We start from the raw sequence: 14,310 nt of genomic DNA, 5'->3' as shown, positions 1-14,310 counted from the left end.
TATTGGAAACTTTATAAAAGATCAACAACACTATTCAATATCAACATATTTTTATCAATATGAAAGACAACATGACTTATTTATTAAGTAAAAACAGTGCAACTAAAATTGTTCGTTTGACTTATTTGAATATATAAGTTAAAGCCACCAAAACATAAGAATAAAGACCATTTTCATTCATCCTTTTATTGAGCACTACTGTGTCAGGTACTATGCTAGGTACCAGTAACATCGCTGAAAAAAGACATCAGTGTCTTTGCAAAGCTTGCATTATTGTCTAAATCCATATGACTAGTAATGTTTGATGTTGAGAACATATCATTGATTTTAAGTCACAGATTTCTATGTCAATGTAATATACATTTCTCAGGCTTTTTTCTTCCCTAATAATCATTTATTAGCTTATTAACAAAAACTCAATTCCTCGATTGTGTGTGCCGTCACTATGAACCCAGGTAACAACTAGGAAATATAAAACGTGAAATTCATAAATACCGTGAACTCAATTTAATTCAAAATTATTTCTGGAAAACCTACTATGTTCTGGGCTGGCTTGGGGATATTAAAATAAATCTGTAAAAAAGATTCTATTTATAAAAGCCTGTTATTAATTTCTTCAGTAGCAAAATTTTCCTATAAACATACACACTCATATATATATATATATATATATATATATATATATATATATACAAAATATATATAGTTTGTATGCGGCGGGGATGGGAGGGTTCTGTTTCCTTTTATTCCTTTTACTTCACGGAAGGAAGCCTGTGTGTGCGTGTGTGTGTGTGTGTGTGTGTGTGTGTGTGTGTGTGGTGTACATATATGTATACACACAGAGAGAGAATTTTACTTTTAAATATATCAAAGTCTTTAGTGAAGCAAGATCACTACACCTATTATGATTCTGACCATATCTATAAAATGAAAAGCAATAGATTGGAAGGAAATTGAGTTGGTGTATTTAACAGCTGTGTATACCTGGCTGGTTCTCCTGCAACTTAACATAATTCAGAGAGATGAATCTTTTGGAAGGCGGTAGATAGTGGGCATCAGATAGATGCAGCCATGGCCTGGTGCTTCTTGCTCAGAGAGGAGAAAAGACCATGTGCTTATTTTCAAGTATTACCGATCAAGCACAAAAACAGATACTTTAAAGGTTACTAAGGTGTGGAACATGGAGATACCTGTTCTACCCTGGAGAAAGTTTGCTGGTTTTGTGCCTATGGACTCATGCCACCCAACCTTTCACTACAAGTTTTTAAATCAGTAGGGTTTTAGATTATATACATCGGAAGGTTAGCAGATCTGATACCTTCTAAAATCAGTTCAGCAAACATTCTGAGTGCCTTATGCAGACAAAATGAAGCAAGCCCCATGGTGTGGTAGAGTAAACAGACTTGAACAACTAACCTGGGTTAGACTCTCTGGTCATTTTACTGGCTGTGTTAACTTGGGCAAGTTATTTAATCATGCTTAGCCTGTTCCTTTAACTGTAATCAGTAATTAAAACTATCTATTTCCAAGGTTCTTCAGAAAATTAAATTCCTGCTGTAGGCCTTTTAGTACACTTACAAAAAAAAAAAAAAAATTAAATAAAAGGTTAAGACAAACACCAGGTCCTCAAAAATCATTAGCTTTTCCCCTTTCCCTTCAGAAAGAAGGGAAAAAAGGAATCAGAAGGCACATTCTGTGGAGTTCATAATTCTGTTTAGGGTAATTCCTTTAACATTAAACTGAAGAAACCTCTTCCTTCAGGTCTCAGCTTAGATATTCCTTCTACCAAGAAACCCATTCTGCTGTGCATCCCCCAAGTTATCCTTTCCCCCTCTGTGCCCTGTGTTTCCTCATCTTATCACTTAATTAGTCTATTGAAATTGTCTGTTTACTTAGGGACTTCTCTCCCAACCCCATTTCTGATAGTACATTCTAAGAGGAGAAAGCTGCATCTGCCTTAGTCGTATCTGAGAAGATGATGTAGAAAATAACTTGCATCTTCTGGAAAAAGTAGGATCTATCTCAGTTTCCTCTTCTGCAAAATGGAGATAATAGAAGAATTTATCTCACTGGATGTTCATGAGGATCAATGAATTAACACACATAAAGCACTTGAAATAGTGCCTAACACAAAATAAACAGTAGCAAAATAAATAATGGTACCCCAGGAATAGCCAAAATTATAAAATTGTTAATTCTCTCTAGATTAATCCATAAAGTTATTAAAATTCCATTAAAATGCCAATAGAATTTTTTAAGCCCAGACAAGTTGTTGTTCTGGTTCACAGAAAATACTTCACCAGATAAACAAACAGATCACATAAATAACTGTAAAAAAATGAAACCATGAAACTATTGGAAAAAAATGGAAGAATTATTTTATTAGGTTGGTGCAAAAATTATCACAATTTTGGCCATTAAATGTAATGTTTACATTACTTTTAACATTGATGTCTGGGCGTGGTGGCTCAAGCCTGTAATCCCAGCACTTTTGGAGGCTGAGGCGGGTGGAGCACAAGGTCAAGAGATCGAGACCATCCTGGTCAACACGGTGAAACTCCGTCTCTACTAAAAATACAAAAAAATTAGCTGGGCATGGTGGCGCGTGCCTGTAATCCCAGCTACTCAGAAGGCTGAGGCAGGAGAATTGCCTGAACCCAGGAGGCAGAGGTTGCGGTGAGCCGAGATCGCGCCACTGCACTCCAGCATGGGCAACAAGAGCGAAACTCCGTCTCAAAAAACAAAAACAAAAACAAAAAAAATTGATAAACTTTGATAAACTTAACTATAGTAAAACCATTTCTACATGTCAAAATTGTAATAAGCAAAGACGAAGTGACAGTATGGTAAAAAGTTATTTGTATCTCATAACATAAGAACAGGCAGATTTTCTAATGGGAATTATAAAATGTTCCTTCAAACCATTAAGAAAAAGACCAACAGCCTAATTTTTAAAAATAGGTGAGGAATATTATCAGATACTTCATAGAAAATAAAATATATCTCATCAGATACTTCATAGTATATGAAATATATCTCTTAAATGTATAAAAGGATTATGAATATCGCTCAGAAAAATTTGATATTCTTGTTTTTTTGAGAGGCCACCAATAAATAAAATGTAAATGAAAAAGGAGACATTACAACTGGTACTACAGAAACACAAAAGATCACAAGAGACTATTAGGAACTACTGTATGCCAACGCTCCGGAAAACTTCGAAGAAATGGATCAATTCCTAGAAACATACAATCCACTAAGACTGAATCATGAAGAAACAGAAAACCTAAATAGACTATTAACAATTAAGGAGATTGATTCAATAATCAAAAACCTCCCAACAAAGAAAAAGTCCCATTCATAGAGCTTCTGGGTAACCTCTAACAGGCATTTTAAAAGAATTAATACTAATCCTTGTCAAACTCTTTTACAAAATTAAAGAGGAGGGAACACTGTTGAACTTATTTTATTAGGCCAGCATTACCCTCATACTAAAGCCAGATAAGACACAATGAGAAAAAGTTATAGGCCAATATCCCTGATGACCATAGATACAAAAATCCTCAACAAAATACTAGCAAGGCAAATCCAACAGAACATTTTTTATTTGTTTGTTTTGGAGACTGAGTCTTGCTCTGTCACCCAGACATGTAAAAACTTTTTACTACTACAATTTTAGATTTCATTTTTTATTGACTAAGTGATATGTAAGCTTTAATGATTAGCCTCTACTATTTTGATTTCTGGTCTTCGGTATAAAAGAAAATGGACTGTAATACCTTATTTCTTCACCTTCTTCTCTGCCTCCCCACTTCACATCTTGGTTAAGAAAATATCTGAAAAGAATGTTTCCTACTTGTAAAGGGTGACAATTGAACTCTACAGGGTTAGAGGCCTTTGATGAGGAAGGCTGCACAGCTGCAGATAGGACTATATATGAAAATGAAGTCATTTCAATTTGTCTCCAAAGACTCTCAGACTTACGAGTGAATTTCCAGAAAACAATATGCACAGCAAAAGCGCTTGATTTCTTTGTCTAAAACGCTCTTCCTAAATAGAGTTATACGGATGAAACAGCTTCTAGACTGCAACGTCTCTAAGGAAGAGGGGAAATGCTGAAATATAGACCATTCTAATGCTCTAAGAATTACTATTCAGCCACATTAGTCACACATGATTTAACCCACTTCCTTGTGAGTTTCCTCTTAAAATAGGTTCGAGTGAATTATGTAAATGATCTATTTTAATATGTACTTTAAGGAATATACTAAAAGCAGACATCAGAATTTATCCAAAGTTCTAACATCTGACACAGATTTATTACATGTCACACCAAGCACTGTGCTGTAAAATCAAAGATGAACAGAGATGAAACCCAGGCACGAGGAAGAGGAAATTCCAGAGAAAACATACTCACAGCAGTAAAACTTCAAGCTCAGATAAAAACCTCTTCCAATGCTTCTTACATTGCATTTTTTTCTCCTAAATATACAGAAAGACAACAAAAATAAGAAAAGAATCTCCGTCTCTGGGATTCTTCGCCCTATTCTTAACTATAGGGGTCTATAGTGTCCCTAAATTCGATGAACTTTTTGGTATAAATGTATACAAACACTTTTCTGGGGAGAGCGTCTTTAGCTTTCATCAGATTTTCAAAAGTCCGTTAGCCCCCCAAAAAATCTAGAACCACTGTTCTTGAATTAAAAGTTTTTCATGCAATGGATCACCTTGCTAAACTCTTTCATCATATTTTGCACACCTTTACACAGACTCAAAAACATTCTATGTATTCAAAGACAGTCCCATAACATTTAGAACCTCCTCACTTGATCTGATAAAGAATCCAATTTGTGTTATTTCTATTCTGCTGCAAAATTTCACTAATTTGGTGTATATGACTTGGGTTATTTGGATAGGTCAGTTCAAGTTTACCTTTGCATTAATTTTGAAAAGATGGGCTTACTATGCAAATAAAAACATAACTCCTTACTTTGAAGAAGCTTTAGAAGATAGCCCAGAGCCTGACACGTGAATATTGGATAAATTAATAAAACTGAACAAATTAGTTTGATAATATTGTACAGAGCATCTACTCTGTTCCTGGCACCATTCTTGATGCCTTCATACATCTTAGGTCATTGCAGGCCTGTGGATCTCAGGTTTCTAACTTTTACCAATAAAAGAGTTACTTTAAGTATGCTCCTAGGTCTCACCAGTTGTAGCATTCTATCACTTGCAAATTGCTAGAGAAAAGTGGAGTTTCGGAGCTCTGCCCTCAGGAATAAAAAGAGGGAAATTCAACGGGAATTTTGGAAACTATTTTCCAAGTTGAGCCAGGAAGTCAGAAACAATAAATCAGGCTAAAAAACATTTTCAATGACCATTTTATTAGAATTTACATTTTACAAAACCATTGTTCCAGGAGCTAGGTGGGTTGGATTTTCGGCCCATCTCTAACACTTGCTTTTTGTGACTCTTTGTCAGTCACTTAACCTAAGGTCATAGTTTTCTAGTCTGAAAAATGAAGGAGTTGCTTTTTGTGTTTATGCTAATACAGCACTTTAACACCCTGTTGCTTGAAGTGTGGTCTGTGAACAACAAAACCTCAGCTTCACTAGGAGCTGCTGAGAAATGACAAATCCAGGGCTCCTATCGAATCTGCTGAATCAGAAAATGCATTGTAAGGTGATTCCCAGGTGATTACAATTAGAGAAGCACAGATCTAACACATCTGGTACAATTTCCCACTTCAGTCCCTCTAAGAAAGGTATTTGGTAACGAACCAATGTCACAAAACTGCATGTCTTTAACAAATGTTCTGTGGCTAAGGCTAAATTAAATGTTCTCATTTGTTTACTGGTAAGCATGTGTGTGTGTGTGTGTGTGTGTGTGTGTGTGTGTGTGTGTGTGTACACAGGTGTTGGGCTTAAAAAGGTGGCAGATATAAAACCAGAAGGGAGTCCGGCCATACTTCCATTTACCACCCTAAGAGAAAGTTAAAATGTATGTAGAGATTGTAAGATTTTGTACAGACCTTGGTAATCTCAGGTGTTTTTACTCATAACTAGCAACTAAATTATTGAAAAGGGTATGTGTGCTTCATTCAATTTATCCAGCAAATATTTGCTGAGCAACTACTATGGGCCAGGGCCTGTAATAAGGCACTAGGATACAAAGACAAATAAGAGGTCTTCAAAGAAAGCTGCCTAGTCCTTGGAGACAGGTGGGTGAAGAACATAATGCTTTGATGCTGTCGCTACACATAGGAATGGGTTTCCTGGCTCAACTTGGAAACCCAAACCACACTGGAGGGGTCACAGACAATCAGGGAAACAACACCTGTCTTTAAGAAAGAAAGGGAAGGGGATCTAGAGGCAAAAATACCCCACTGAGACTCATGGAAAGAAAACTCTCAAAAGGGAGTGTGATTTGGTGGCAGCTGCAGAGAGAACAGGAAAGTGGCCTGGACAGACCCTTTGGAGATGGGACCCTGGGACTCAACTATAAGAGAGTATACAAATAGGGACCAAGGACACATGGGCACTAAGAAACAGGCTTTAGCTTGGCCACCTCTAGAGCGACCACATTCTATTTGTTGAATGGTTGTGCCAGCTGGTTGTTTCTTTAGCAGACTGTTCATCTTTGTAGGAATTTTGAGATGTCTATGTACAAGTAAGTAGTACTAAATGCAATTTGGAGAAATGGAGAAATCAGGTAAATAATTTTTTTAAAGGTTCTGGAATGCAAGCTGCAAACTAGGAATCACCTTGGAACCCTCCTTCTTCCCACTTCCCCAGTCCTATCCAGCAGATAACCCGACATGGTCCACTTCACCTTGTCTCTTAGACATACTTCTTCCTCTGCATCTTCACTGCCTTTGCCCTGGCTAACAGCATTAGCTCTTATCACTGGCTACACATGTGAACCACCTTGGGACCTTTTAAAAAATACTGGTGCCTGCCGTTTTTTAAAAAGCTCGTTTTTTTAAAGGCTCATTTTTTTAAAAAGCTCCCTATGTGATTCTAATATATAGTCTGGGCTGGGAACACTGGTTTACATCCTGTCCATTTCTTGGTTTGCACATCTGAAATATCCCTCTATCAGGTCTTTCTGCCTCCAGTCTAGTTCTTTCATTTATTTATTTATTTTTGAGTCGGGGTCTTACTCTGTTGCCCAGACTAGAATGCAGAAGTGCGATTTTGCCTTACTGCAACCTCCACCTCCTGGGTTCAAGGAATCCTCCCACCTCAGCCTCCTGAGTAGCTGGAACTACAGGCATGTACACCACGACCAGCTTTTTTTTTTTTTTTTTTTTTTTTTTTTGTATTTTTTGTATTTTTTGGTAGAGACAGGGTTTCACTACGTTGGTCAGTCTGGTCTTGAACTACTGACTTCAAGTGATCCAAGCACCTCAGCCTCCCAAAGTGCTGGGACTACAGGTGTGAGCCACCATGCCTGGCCTGCCTCCAGTCTAACTTTTGCCATTTTCCCCCCAATTCTTCTGCCAACTTCCAGTACACTATCTAAACTAGAATCATACTTTAATAACACAAATCTAAGTCTTTTGCTCTCCTACTTAAAAATCACCCACAGACTTAACATCTTTCCAGCATCCTCTTCTCACTATCTTCCCTACACCCACTCCACTGTGCTGAATGAAATGCTATTCATGAGTAAGACCTATACTTTTATACGTACACCTCCAGGCCCCTGAAACTGCTATTTGTTCCACTCAGAATGTACTTCCCCTCCTTCACTACCTGCCAAAATTCTATTCACCCTTCAAAATCCAGCTGGAAGGTCACTTCCTTTCATCTTTGTTTTCAAAGACAGTTTACTGAGTGGTTAGTCTGGCCAGATACTCTTCTGGGTGCCAGACACATCCCTCCTCTGGGTGGAGAGGGTTGCCATCTTTTTTTTTTTTTTTAATTAGTAGACTTTATTTTTTATAGCAGATTTAGGTTTGCAAAAAAACTGAAATGAAAGTAAGGCGTTCCCCCCCTACACACACAGCTTCCCAATTATTAACGTCTTGCACCAGTGAGGTACAATTGTTAAAATCAATGAACCTACGTTGACATATCATTATCATTGTAGTTTACATTAGGTTTCACTCATAGTGTGGTATATTCTCTGGGTTTTTTTTGACAAATATATGATAATATGTATTCACCATTACAGTATCTGACAGAATAGTTTCACTGCCCTAAAAAGCTTCTGTGCTCTGCCTGTTCATCAACCTCTTACCAAAAACCCAGAAACCATCTTTTTACTGTCTCTATTGTTCTTCCTTTTCCAAAGTGTCATATATTTGGAATCATAAGGTATGTAACCTTTTAAGATAGACTTCTGATCTGATGTGGCTGTGTCCGCACCCAAATTCATCTTGTTTGTTTTTTTTGTTTTGGTTTTTTTTTTTTTGGTTTTTTTTTTTTTGAGACGGAGTTTCGCTCTTGTTACCCAGGCTGGAGTGCAATGGCGTGATCTCGGCTCACCGCAACCTCCGCCTCCTGGGTTCAGGCAATTCTCCTGCCTCAGCCTCCTGAGTAGCTGGAATTACAGGCACGTGCCACCATGCCCAGCTAATTTTTTTTGTATTTTTAGTAGAGACGGGGTTTCACCATGTTGACCAGGATGGTCTCGATCTCTCGACCTCGTGATCCACCCGCCTTGGCCTCCCAAAGTGCTGGGATTACAGGCTTGAGCCACCGCACCCGGCCGAATTCATCTTGAATTGTAGCTTCCACAATTCCTATATATTGTGGGAGAGATCCAGTGGGAGGCAATTGAATTGTGGGGATGGGTCTTTCTGGTGCTGTTCTCATGATAGTGAGTAAGTCTCACAAGATCTGATGGTTTTAAAAATAGAAGTTTCCCTGCAAAAGTCCTCTTGTCTACCGTCAAGTAAGACATACCTCTTGCCTTCTGACGTGATTGTGAAGCCTCCCCAGCCATGTGAAACTGTGGGTTCATTAAACTTTTTCTTTTTTTCTTTTTTACTTATTTATTTATTTTTTAATTTTACTTTAAGTTCTGGGATACATGTGCTGAACATGCAGGTTTGTTACATAGGTAGACATGTGCCATGGTGGTTTTCTGCACCTATCAATCCATCATTTAGGTTTTAAGTCCTGCATGCATTAGGTGTTTGTCCCAATCCTCTCCCTCCCCTTTCCCAAAAGGACTGACAGGTCCTAGTGTGTGATGTTCCCCTCTCCGTGTCCACGTGTTCTCACTGTTCAACTCCCACTTGTAAGTAAGAACATGCAGTGTTTGATTTTCTGTTTCTGTGTTAATTTGCTGAGGATGATGGTTTCCAACTCCATCCATGTCCCTGCAAAGGACAAGGCTCATTTTTTTTTATGGCTCTGAGAGTTGCTATCTTTTATGTGCTCCTGTGATCTTTTGTATAATGCTCTGCTAAAGTACCTCTTTCACAACAGTTTAATCTTTTGTTTACCTGGCTGTTTCCCCAGAGAGACTATGAAATCCTTGAGAACAGAACTATGACTTATTCATCTCTACATGTTTAGCACCCAGTCCATGTAAGAGTTTAGTAAATGTTTATTTATTGCTTACCAGCGATGAAGAAAATGAACAGCAGCTCTTCTGTGTGTGTGTGTGGACCTATCTCTGACTGGCTCCTGAGCTTGATCCTGTAATTCCCTTTCTGCTTCTCTGGCTGTCGTCATTCAGCTGTCTTCTGACCTCCTGTTCTGCATGTTGGTTTGTTGCTCCTACTTGAAAGCCTCTTCTCTGAGTTGTAATAACAGACAATTTACAAAGCATATGCCAAACTGGCTTAGTCAGTGAAGCTGCCTGGAGAAGACTGGGCTCATCCTAAAGATCCAGGAAGACTGGGGCAGACTGGCACAACCTGACCCTCTTTAGCAAAGTCCTAGGAGACTTTTCAAAAGTCTTTTTTTGGGTGTGGGGGGATGGCGTCACTCTGTCACCCAACCTGGAGTGCAGTGGTGCAATCTCGGCTCACTGCAGCCTGTTCTTCCTGAGCTCAAGTGATTCTCCTGCCTCGGCCTCCCCAGTAGCTGGGACTACAGGAGCATACCACCACACCTAGCTAAGTTTTGTATTTTTAGTAGAGAGAGGGTTTTACCCTGTTGATCAGGCTGGTCTCAAACTCCTGACCTCAGTGATCCACCTGACTTGGCCTCCCAAAGTGCTAGGAATACAGGTGTGGACCAACACACCCAGCCTAGAAAAGTCTTCCATGCAATACATCTGGGAATGGGAAGCATTTAACTTCCACATTCTTGCAAGACAGGCCTTCATTTCTCTAGTCACCTGAAATCATATCTTATTTCCACTTATAAAATGCTATTTTCAAATACTCCTTTCAACATTGATGAAAAATGATACATTTTAATACTAAAGATGAGCAAATAAATGGAACTGATGTCCTGTGACAGTAATTCTTTACAAACCTGTTTAAATAATTTGGCAGCATATGTTTGGTTTTGAATCTCCACTCTGTACACCTCAAAAATCTCTCCTTCTCCAATTAGGAAGTCTTTGTGGAAATGTCTAGTTCCTTCTATGATGTTTTGAAAGCTGATGGAAGGTTTAAGCAATATTCCTTAGGAAGGAAAGTAGGGGAAAGATAAATTATCTTTTCTCTTTTTAAGGATGAACGTCACCATTATAACCAAAACTTCTATATTAAAAACAAATCAGAGTTCAGTAGAAGGTCGGTAGAGAAAGGCCCAGGAGCCAAAGCCGAAGCCCATCATGTGCTCTCTGCACATTTACATGGCTCTAGTTCCCACCATCCCACAGAGCAAAGGGTTTCTTAGAACAGCAGCATTGTGATTTTACTGCCTCTTGAAAGAGATCAGCCAGAGCTTAGTGCAAGAACCTCTTCCAAGATTCAATTTCCTAGTCAATGTGTTGCTGTTGACCCACTATGAACCTAAAACTACTAAATAATTATGAAAGTGGAAATCTTGACATGACTAAGCAATATTCTCCAAGCATGACTGATGGAAACACTTTTCATGTGCCAAATCCTCTAACTGCCTAATTTATTTTCTCAGAGTAAATTAGAAAGATGATTTAGGCTTTTAAAAAGTCACTCAAAGCTGGAGATTGGGAAAAAACATGCAAAGAGTAATTAAATACAAATTGAAAAGGAAAAGTTTGGCTATGTCCTTCAGAATCCAATTTTGGCTATATTTCCATAGCTAAAACAAAATCCTCTCAGAGGACACTTACTGTTTGATTTAGACCTTATTGTTGAAGAGCCAAAGCCTTATCTAACTTTTCTAGTTCTTTTTTCAACAAAAGAAGCATGAGATCTAGTGGCAAAGGTTAGGCAACACAGCCTTAAATAGTCTTTAAAATTTATCAGAATGATCCCAGGTGGGACTAAATTATTCTTCTTACTAATAAAGTAGGAAAGTTGATTTGGAAAATAACTGGATTTTCATACTGACCTCCAGCATTGCTCTACAAACACCTTGAAAGATTTCTGCAATGGCTGTGAGCATTTCTATATAAAACTCAACATAATTTTAAGAAATGTTTTCCCATGACACACAAACATAGCAAATTTTACTAACAAAAACTAAAACATACCCCTGTGTGAAGAGACCACAATTGCATTCTTCATTAGCCAATGGAGCCTTAACATAACAACATGTCATCTATTAGAACTATAAGTGTCAATCAAATTGAAATTATTTTAGTATCTATGAATTTTATACTGAATCTGAATATAAATAGTTATTGTGTTTAGTGGGTATTTCTCCCTATTAATTCACTTATGAAAGTATGATTTTAAAAAAATTGTTGAAAAAAAACTGTGTTTTTCTTACCTTTTTCAGTATGTTCAGGAATAAGAACATTATCCGCTGTGACATTGGCTGTTTCCTAAGAGAAGAAATACAAACTGAAGTAATTCCATTTCATAAGTCTAGAAAGAACAGCCCCTCAACAGAAATCCAAAGCTCCCTGGGGACTATGCAGTGCAAAGGAGTGCAACCTAATTTAGGAGAAAGCTAGCAGAAATCAAAGTTATTTCACTTTATTTAATAGCATTCATTGCCATATATATTTAAGGCTTTCATACCAACAGTAAAAACTCAAGTTTCAATGCCACAGTCAGTTAGAGTCAATTTTAAATTACTTCTAATGCTATAAAAATGATCACTGCTAGTTTGCTCTAATAAAAACTAACAGCAACATGCAAAACACCAACCAAAAAAGGAAAATTAAAAGCTGAGTTAACACAAATGTATAAATCACAGCATTCTTAACAATTCTGTCTCATCTCTGACAGATTGCTGAGAGGAGAAAGCTCTTAATTTTTCAAATATTTATAAATTTCTAATATCCTAAATCCTCAACTAAATAAAGAATAATGAAAGAACCACAGCATTTCTGGTTTTAAAAAGTATCTGCAAATCCAACATTTTTCTGATGGTTAATTTCATTCCTTATGCTCATTTATACATGCAACCAAGTTCAAGGCTCATTTTCCATGTACACATACTCTACCTTGAATGATATGTTTGGAAATCCACCTTCTTGATAACTCTTCTCTGAAGGACTCAAGACTGCTCCTGAAAGAGAAATACAAGACAGTAGATACAAAACAATTGTATGTCCCTAATACACATGTTTTTCTGACTCTGAAAATAGATATCTTGATAGCCATCTTCATTTCTAGTTTCATTCCCAGGGAATACTTAAAATAAACTTGTGAAAGTATTATTTGTGAAGTATTATATTTGTGAAATAGCTTTCTAATGAACAAATATTACACAAACATACTTTTGTTCACTTAAAACATAAGTAGTTGCCTTAATTCATTATTAATATAATAATAGCTTGAAATAATTTAAATAAGTAAATAAGATAAATTATTGTTAGACATTAAAAATATTAAAGTACAAAGAAGAGAATTTAAAAAAAACAACAACATTGTTATCATCTTTTTTTTTCTTTCCAGATGGAGTTTCACTCTGTCACCCAGGCTGGAGTGCAGTGGCCTGATCTCGGCTCATCAAAATCTCAGCCTCCTAGGTTCAAGTGATTCTCCTGCCTCAGCCTCCCAAGTGGCCAAGATTACAGGCATCTGCCACCACACCCGGCTAATTTTTTTTGCATTTTTAGTAAAGACTGGTTTCACCATGTTGGCCAGGCTAGTCTTGAACTCCTGGCCTCAAGAAATCCGCCCGCCTCAGCCCAAAGCGTAATCCCAAAGTCCTGGGATTACAGGCATAAACCACAGCACCTGGTTTTGTTACCAGGTTTCTTGCACATATATTTTTAAATGTTACAATTATGATATTATACCTTCCCCAGTTAGTTTATTTTTTAATATTATCTTGTGCCATAAAGTGTTAGAGATGCTCTGTGTGTGTGTGTGTGTGTGTGTGTGTGTGTGTGTATATGTGTGTGTCAATCACAAATACTTACCATCCCAAATGTCGACTATAATATCTATCTGGTAAAGGGCTGCCTGAATTGAGGTAATTTATATAGCTTCCTACAAAAGATTAAAATCCTGCCATATTTTGTTGTCATTTCTAACATTCTGGCTCAGACTAGAAAACTTTCATTTTATCTTTTAGCTTTCTTCTTTCTAGATTATCTTCTAGTGTTTCTTAAATTATTTGGCTTAGAACACTAGCAAGAAACCATAACCAATTAATAACAAACTTCTTTGATAACACTATAAACCAACTAGACTTAACAGACATCTATAGAACATTCCATCCAAAAACAAAATACACACATATTTCCCAAGTGTACATTGAACATTCTCCAGAACAGACCTGACCTGAGGCAATTAAATGAACCTCAAATACATGTGTAAGGATGAAATCATACAAAGTATATTTTCTGATCATACTGTCATATAAGTAGAAATCAGCAAGAGAAGAAAATTTGGGAAATTCACAGATATCTGTAAATTAAACAACAAAATCATAGACAACCAGTGAGTTAAAAAAGAAGTCATGAGAGAAATTATTAAATGCCTTGAGATAAATGAAAATGAAAACACAACATGCCAAAAGTTATGGGATGCAGCAAAAGCCATGCTTAAATGGAAATTTGTAGCCGTGAATGCCTATCGTAGAAAAGAAGAAAGGCATCAAATCAGTAAACTAAACTTTCACCTTAAGGAACTAGAAAAGAAGCACAACCTAAACTGAAGCAAGCAAAAGGAAGGAAATAATTAAGACCAGAGTGGAAATAAATGAAATAGAGGATTTTATTTTATTTTGGAGATGGAGTCTCACTCTGTTGCCCAGGCTGGAGTGCAATGGTGCAATCTCGGTTCACTGC

The 14,310-nt window shown here is 37.2% G+C and overlaps 1 protein-coding gene across 4 annotated transcripts in view; it reads right to left on the bottom strand.

The window, feature by feature from the left end:
• Positions 1-14,310, bottom strand: part of IRAK3 (interleukin 1 receptor associated kinase 3) — a 69,230-nt gene that overhangs the window by 18,049 nt on the left and 36,871 nt on the right. For all 4 annotated transcript variants that reach the window (XM_074402852.1, XM_074402851.1, XM_074402853.1 and 1 more), the window contains 4 exons: positions 12,514-12,578; positions 11,832-11,886; positions 10,443-10,594; positions 4,418-4,482 (listed from right to left, as the gene is read on the bottom strand). In XM_074402852.1, the coding sequence (XP_074258953.1) occupies positions 4,418-4,482; positions 10,443-10,594; positions 11,832-11,886; positions 12,514-12,578 (337 nt within the window). The remainder of the gene's footprint in view (positions 1-4,417; positions 4,483-10,442; positions 10,595-11,831; positions 11,887-12,513; positions 12,579-14,310) is intronic.

The sequence above is a fragment of the Saimiri boliviensis genome, chromosome 7, assembly GCF_048565385.1.
Source record: "Saimiri boliviensis isolate mSaiBol1 chromosome 7, mSaiBol1.pri, whole genome shotgun sequence".
Lineage (NCBI taxonomy): Eukaryota > Metazoa > Chordata > Mammalia > Primates > Cebidae > Saimiri > Saimiri boliviensis.
This window is presented reverse-complemented; position numbering and strand designations above follow the sequence as displayed.